Consider the following 7,675-nt stretch of genomic DNA (forward strand, 5'->3'; position numbering starts at 1 on the left):
CACACACACACACACACACACACACACACACACACACACACACACACACACACACACACACCTGGACTTATATTAATACCTGGTCACTTTATCACTTTAACACTGGACTCAACACTGACACTTTGATAATAATTTATGGTCTTTTTTGTCTTTAGTTGACGAATGTTCTTAATATTATTATTGTTACTTTTATTTTGTTTTCTTTATTCTGCCTTTTTTAAATATTTTTTCTTGCTACAACTGCTGCTGGAATGTTCCATTTCCTCGCGGAAGTCCTCCCAAAGGATTAGTAAAGAGAAGTCTAGTCCGCCAGTCGCCTTTATATGTTCCAAAGTTAGTCCTTCTTACCGTTTTATATATCAAAGTTAGTCCTTCTTACCGTTTTATATATCAAAGTTAATCCTTCTTACCGTTTTATATATCAAAGTTAGTCCTTCTTACCGTTTTATATATCAAAGTTAATCCTTCTTACCGTTTTATATATCCAAGTTAGTCCTTCTTACCGTTTTATATATCAAAGTTAGTCCTTCTTACCGTTTTATATATCAAAGTTAGTCCTTCTTACCGTTTTATATATCAAAGTTAGTCCTTCTTACCGTTTTATATATCAAAGTTAGTCCTTCTTACCGTTTTATTTATCAAAGTTAGTCCTTCTTACCGTTTTACATATCAAAGTTAGTCCTTCTTACCGTTTTTATCACCAAGTGTTTTCCCGGTCAGACACAGAAGACTCAAACACAGCAGATCCACTAGATGAATCATATTTGTCGATTAATAACTGGAACACAGACGGAGCTCTTCTTTTAAATAATGGCAAACAGGTGTTCAGGTTTTTACCTTCGGTTTCAGACACCAACCCTCCTCGGAGCTCTTGGTGGGCTCTGCCGCCATCTTGTGTCGTCTTACTGCAGTTACACAAGTCTTATATCATCATCTGTCCTGTCTCTTGGAAGTAGATGATTCGTAACTGCCATGTCTCCTCCAGCCTAGGTCTTCTTCTACTATGTAAACACGTCGCGGGTCATGCATTTCAAAATAAAGGTCATGCATTTCAAAATAAAGGTCCCTGTAAACTATTCCCGCAAAAACTTCACTACATATAATCATAGACTATATATATATTGATATATTTAATTTTAACGGTCTGAGATCTGAATGTAGGTCAGTGGTTACATTTGATAGAGGGATAAAGTTATTTTATGGAGAAAAATGATAAAATCGTAATATTCAGAAGTAATTCATGAATATTTACTTAAATAGTTAATTTATTTATCATAATGTGATGAGTGACAGAACAACTTTATGGATTAAAAGCTTTACAATCACAGAGTAATGTTTATCTATTTATAACTATGACAGTTTTTAAATATATATTATATGCAATGCAGCTGTGTAGTCTAGACTTGGGATTTGTAGAGATGAAGACCATGTTACATGTTACCATGTTCCTATCAAGTAAACTAAAAAAGGACATCGGTTTGTGGGAATTCAACACCATTCATGTAATGTTGGACAAAACGCTGTTAGACTTCTTTTCAACACGGTACAGTCGATCAAACAACCTGACGAACGGTGTTCCGGTCTAACTGGTTTCTGAGTCAACTGGTGATAGAGGCAGATGTGGTGTAGGCGTGGCCTTTCGAGACCCAATCTCAACTAACCAGGAAATAAACATGCTGATCTTCTTTAACTGTCTATGTGCTGATTGCTTCGTTGCTGAACACGTGGTCTCGACAGACATGCATGCAAACACCCCCCGTTGTCTGGCGACTCGCTGCAAACAGGGAGACACCAGGATCGACTTGTGATATTTAGTAAACACTTCACCGTTAATACAACACTGTAGCTACATGTCATGTCTTGCTAAATGTGTGGAATTTTCTAATCTATGTCTGTAAATGTAAATGTGCTGTATTTATATAGCGCTTTTCCAGTCTCAACGACTGCTCAAAGCGATTTTACATCTACAGGAAACATTCACACACATTCATACACTGTGCAGTGTACACAGAGGGGTTTGTTCAGATGTCATTCAAAGCCTATATGCAACATTTTATACCTAAAAACATAGGAAACAATTATTATTTTATGGCTGTTGACACCACATATCTATCCCCCCCCCATGGGGTTGCAGATCAGCTGTTCCTCTTATCGCTCCCTCGTTGTGGAATCTGATGCATCGTTTTTTTTGCATTTGTTTTCGCGGTTTGTGTGCTTTTCATTTAGTTGTGATGTGGTAGTTCACCGGGTGGAGCCCTGGTGGGTCAACGGGTGGAGCCCCTAGATTACTTCAGGCTGATTTGTCAGATTTCCACCCAATACGTCCCGGCTCCATCCACCTCCACCTTGGGAGCGGAAGCTGGGAATGATGTCACACCCGAGTTGGATGAGTTTGGGTTTTCATTGTTGTCATTAGCCAGGTTAGCCATTGTTAGCAACGCTAGTATATAAACACATTACGCATTTGTTTGTGTTTAGATTTGACGCGCAAAGTTATGTCTGCACACATTTATACCAACGGCCAGATTTACTGAGTAGCACGCCGCTCACGTCCTCGTTGGACGGCATACAGCTGATGTCTGACGTCTGAAGCTCTGCTATCCACCTGCAGCTCCAAAAGCTCTGGTGTCCAACCGGTGAGGACGCGCTCAGCCGGTGTTCCAGCAACACACATCCAGCCATGTCCAACAATGTCCCGATGTCCTCAGGGAATCGACAGCTCAGTCCAACAATGTCCCGATGTCCTCAGGGAAACTGTTTTTTCCTGGAGGCCAGGCCTGTAAGTGATGATGAAATAAGGTGATGCATGAATTTCTCTTTTATTTAACTATTTCAAATCACACAAACTAAAGTGCAGATTGCAGAAATATAAAAACAGATATGTTGGCTTTACCACACTTCCAACCAGTAAGGTTCCTGCCAGCTGTAAGGGAGTTACACAGCAGAGCTACACTTTAAAAGAGCAGTTTCTGTGCTGGGAAAAGATTTTTAGAGTTAAGGTGCAACTGAACTTGGGCATATTCCACTTTTACAGGATCCTTGCATATGCCACCGGGGAGTCGATGTGTTGCAGGATGTAATGCAGTCCCCAGTTGACTGCATCATCCACAGACCTGTTAGCCCTGTAGGCAAACTGCAGGGGGTCCAGCAAGGGGACTGTGTTGTCCTTCAGGTGGGCCAACACCAGTCTTTCAAAGGACTTCATGACTACAGATGTCAGGGCGACAGGCCTGTAGTCAATTAGTCCGGAGATGGAGGGTTTTTTGGGGACTGGGATGATCGTGGGGCGTTTGAAGCAGGAGGGAACTTTAGATAGCTCCAGAGATCTGTTGAAGATCCGAGTGAAGATGGGGGCCAGCTGGTCTGCACAGATTTTCAGGCAGGATGGTGACACACAGTCTGGGCCAGGAGCCTTTCTGGTCTTCTGCCTCTGGAAGAGTTGGCGCACATCCACTTCACAGATCGTGATTGCAGGTGAGGGGTCAGAGGGGGGGAGGTGACTGACTGAAGTGTGAGTTGGTGAGTTGGTGTCGGGGAGGGGTGTGACTGTGTTCTTTTCAAACCTACAGTAGAGGCTCGTCAGCCAGTCGTTGGGAACCAGCAGTGTTGGGGGGTGGTCTCCTGTAGTTTGTGAGTGTCTGCAGGCCACTCCACACTGACCGAGCATCTTTTTTTTAAAAAGCTTTTTTCCAGCTTATTAGCACAGCTCCTCTTAGCTGCTTTGATCTCTGTGTTCAGTGTGTTCCTGGCCTGGTTATACAGGACTCTGACCCCACTTCTGAAGGCCTCCTCTTTTGACTGACGAAGCTGCCTGAGTCTTGTTGTGAACCAGGGTTTTTTGATGTTGTATGTGCAAAAGGTTTTAATCGGCACACACATGTCCTCACAAAGCTGATGTAAGATGTCACAGTGTCAGTTAGTTGCCGCCTCAAAGACACTCCAATCAGTACAGTCAAAGCAGGCCTGTAAATCCAGCTTTGACTCGTTGGTCCATCTTTTTACCCTCTTTACAACAAGGTTAACAGATTTAAGTTTCTGCCTGTATGTCGGGACAAGATGAACCAGACAGTGATCAGAGAGTCCCAAGGTTGCACCTGGGACAGAGTGATAGGCGTCCTTTAATGTAGTATAGTAATGGTCCAGTATATTAGTGTCCCTGGTGGGACACTTAATATGCTGTCTATACTTTGGGAGTTTGTGGCTGAGGTTTTCTCTGTTGAAGTCCCCAAGAACAATGAGCAGGGAGTCAGAATGTTTTTTCTCCACGTTAGTAATCTGGTCGGCCAGGTGTGGTAACGTCTCACTAACACAGGCCTGAGGTGGGATGTAGACCTGGTGGGCCAGGTGTAGTAACGCCTGACACAGGCCTGAGGTGGGATGTAGACCTGGTGGGCCAGGTGTAGTAACGCCTCACTAACACAGGCCAAAGGTGGGATGTAGACCTGGTGGGCCAGGTGCAGTAACGCCTCACTAACATAGGCCTGAGGTGGGATGCATACCTCGTGGGCCAGGTGCAGTAACGCCTCACTAACACAGGCCTGACGTGGGATGTAGACCTGGTGGGCCAGGTGCAGTAACTTCTCACTAACATAGGCCTGAGGTGGGATGTATACGGCGACCAGAATGAACGAGGAAATCTACCGCGGTGAATAAAAGGGTCAGAGTCCGCCTCCCTTTGTTTTCCCCGTGAGCTCCAGATCGCGATGCACCCGGTAAAGATCGAATCCCGGGAGGAGAAGTGCGCTGTCAGGGGATGTGCGGAGTGAGCCAGGATTCGGTATAGCAAAGGGCGGCAGATCTGCAGAGGTCCCAGTTAGGTCTGTTGAGGAGCAGCACTTCATCCATTTTGTTGGCCAGAGAGCGGACATTCGCCAGGTGGATAGAGGGGAGCGCAGAGCGAATGCCCCGCTGCCTTAATTTAACAAGGGCGTCCCCCTCCAGCGTCTCCGGTGGATCCCATAGAGAGCTGCTGCACCTCCAACTAATAACTTCGAGAAAGATCCAGGTTCAGAAAATATTGGTGGAAAAATATGAGGAGTTGAAAGTCCAATATGTAAGAGCTCATCTCTGGTGAATGTTACCAGAGAATGTTGGCAGAAAACAGACAATAGACAAAAACATGAAAAGCACAATGGAGCGTAGTCCAGAGGCGGCCATCTGCCGCGCCATCTTGATGTCATAGATAGATAGAGAGAGAGAGAGAGAGATAGAGAGATAGATAGATAGATAGATAGAGAGAGAGAGAGAGAGAGAGAGAGAGAGATAGATAGATAGATAGATAGATAGATAGATAGATAGATAGATATTGATCAAAAAAATTAGAAATTATAGTGTTGCAGCAGCAAAATCAGTCAAACAGCACAGAATATGAATATCATGATCCACCAAAGGGCGCCATGACGTCACCCCCCAGCAGAGACGCTTTTGGGGTTTTAATAAACTCTGTCAGGGCCTGAAAAGTTAACGCATTTGTTTCTTTTTAATACCTGTATTGCATATAATATATATTTAAAACCTGTCATAGTTATAAATAAATAAACATTACTCTGTGATTGTAAAGCTTTTAATCCATAAAGTTGGCCTGTCACTCATCACATTATGATTTTAAAATGATTTATTTAAGAAAATATTCATGAATAACTTCGGAATATTACGATTTTATCATTTTTCTCCATAAAATAACTTTATCCCTCTATCAAATGTAACCACTGACTTACATTCAGATCTCAGAACGTTAGTATTAAATATATCAATATACTGTATATACAGTCTATGATTATATGTAGTGAAGTATATGCGGGATAATTTACAGGGACCTTTATTTTGAAATGCATGACCTTCATTTTGAAATGCATGACCCGCGACGTGTTTACATAGTAGAAGAAGAACTAGGCTGGAGGAGACATGGCAGTTATGAATCATCTACTTCCAAGAGACAGGACAGATGATGATATAAGACTTGTGTAACTGCAGTAAGACGACACAAGATGGCGGCAGAGCCCCCCCAAGAGCTCCGAGGAGGGTTGGTGTCTGAAACCGAAGGTAAAAACCTGAACACCTGTTTGCCATTATTTAAAAGAAGAGCTCCGTCTTTGTTCCAGTTATTAATCGACAAATATGATTCATCTAGTGGATCTGCTGTGTTTGAGTCTTCTGTGTCTGACCGGGAAAACACTTGGTGATAAAAACGGTAAGAAGGACTAACTTTGATATATAAAACGGTAAGAAGGACTAACTTTGATATATAAAACGGTAAGAAGGACTAACTTTGATATATAAAACGGTATGAAGGATTAACTTTGATATATAAAACGGTAAGAAGGACTAACTTTGCTATATAAAACGGTAAGAAGGACTAACTTTGATATATAAAACGGTAAAAAGGACTAACTTTGATATATAAAACGGTAAGAAGGACTAACTTTGGAACATATAAAGGCGATTGGCGGACTAGACTTCTCTTTATTAATCCTTTGGGAGGACTTCCGCGAGGAAATGGAACATTCCAGCAGCAGTCGTAGCAAGAAACAAGATTAAAAAAGCAGAATAAAGAAAACAAAATAAAAGTAATAAAGACTAAAAAGACCATAAATTATTATCAAAGTGTCAGTGATGACTCCAGTGTTAAAGTGATAAAGTGACCAGGTATTAATGTAAGTCCAGGTGTGTGTGTGTGTGTATTGAGGAGGTGTAGAGTCTGATGACATGAGGGACAAAGGAGTCCTTGAGTCTGCTGGTCCTAACTTGTGAAGGAGCCTTCCAGGGAACCGGTGTTTCGGTTTAACTGGTTTTTGAGTTAACTGGTGATATGTGTTGAAGGCGGGGCTGCACCGCTGCAGTAAACAATTCTGATCAATTCGCCTCTTTTTCCCATTCATTTGTCGGGGTCTTGTGAAACATTACGGTGGGAACGGGTTGCTGGGACAGTAGTTTTGGACCCGATCAGACAAACATGAACAAATGAGCCGTTTTCATTACAAAAATATCAGTCGTTGTCTGGCGGGTGCAAAGTTGCGTCTCTACCACGTCTCTACTGTAAACCACGGACACTGCTTTTTTTTGGATTATTTAGTGACATTCACGCTTAAATTATTTGTAAAACTGTGCCCAATCTATTATAAATAACAAAAAAAAAAACTAACAACAAAGACACAAACACAAGCCTGATATTTCACCTTTCCACACTTGCACTAGCTAGCCTAATATCCAAATGGCTTTAAAATGGGAGTTTGACAGTTGTGACACGTGTCCAAATGTGATGAATGAGTAGTAATGTGTAGTTTGGATTACCATAACAATGATGCACGTCCGTAGAATTAAATAGAAAACACAATCAACGGGATCGAAGTGACACAAATTAATCTGGCATGAGTCGTTGCCACAGCTATCGCCACAAGCATTACATCTGCGAACACCTTAGAAAGTAGGCTATATAGGTTTCACTTATCTCTGTATGAAACCATCTCAAATCGAATGGAAGTCAGATTAATAACGGAATGATAGGCTACAAATATATCACTGATAACTGAAAAACTTTTGGAAAACACTGCTTTATGGTAGCCAGTTGTGAGCAGGCATCGTCACAGCCACCCATGTTTTCAGTCTTCGTTCTTGCAACGGCATCACAAGTTAATTCAATGGCAGTATCTGTTTATACTTCAAAACAGCCTTTAAG

General features: G+C 42.1%; 2 protein-coding genes across 3 annotated transcripts in view; one reads left to right on the top strand and one right to left on the bottom strand.

Moving 5' to 3' along the window:
* Positions 1–7,675, bottom strand: part of LOC117943095 (nuclear factor 7, brain-like) — a 214,395-nt gene that overhangs the window by 110,281 nt on the left and 96,439 nt on the right. The window lies entirely within an intron of this gene.
* LOC117943107 (butyrophilin subfamily 2 member A2-like) overlaps positions 6,071–7,675 on the top strand; it is a 27,116-nt gene continuing 25,511 nt past the window's right edge. For both annotated transcript variants that reach the window (XM_034869034.1, XM_034869035.1), the window contains exon 1: positions 6,071–6,190. In XM_034869034.1, coding sequence (XP_034724925.1) covers positions 6,118–6,190 — 73 coding nt within the window. In that variant the 5' untranslated portion in view covers positions 6,071–6,117. The remainder of the gene's footprint in view (positions 6,191–7,675) is intronic.

The sequence above is a fragment of the Etheostoma cragini genome, chromosome 4 (assembly GCF_013103735.1).
Source record: "Etheostoma cragini isolate CJK2018 chromosome 4, CSU_Ecrag_1.0, whole genome shotgun sequence".
Taxonomy (NCBI): Eukaryota; Metazoa; Chordata; class Actinopteri; order Perciformes; family Percidae; genus Etheostoma; species Etheostoma cragini.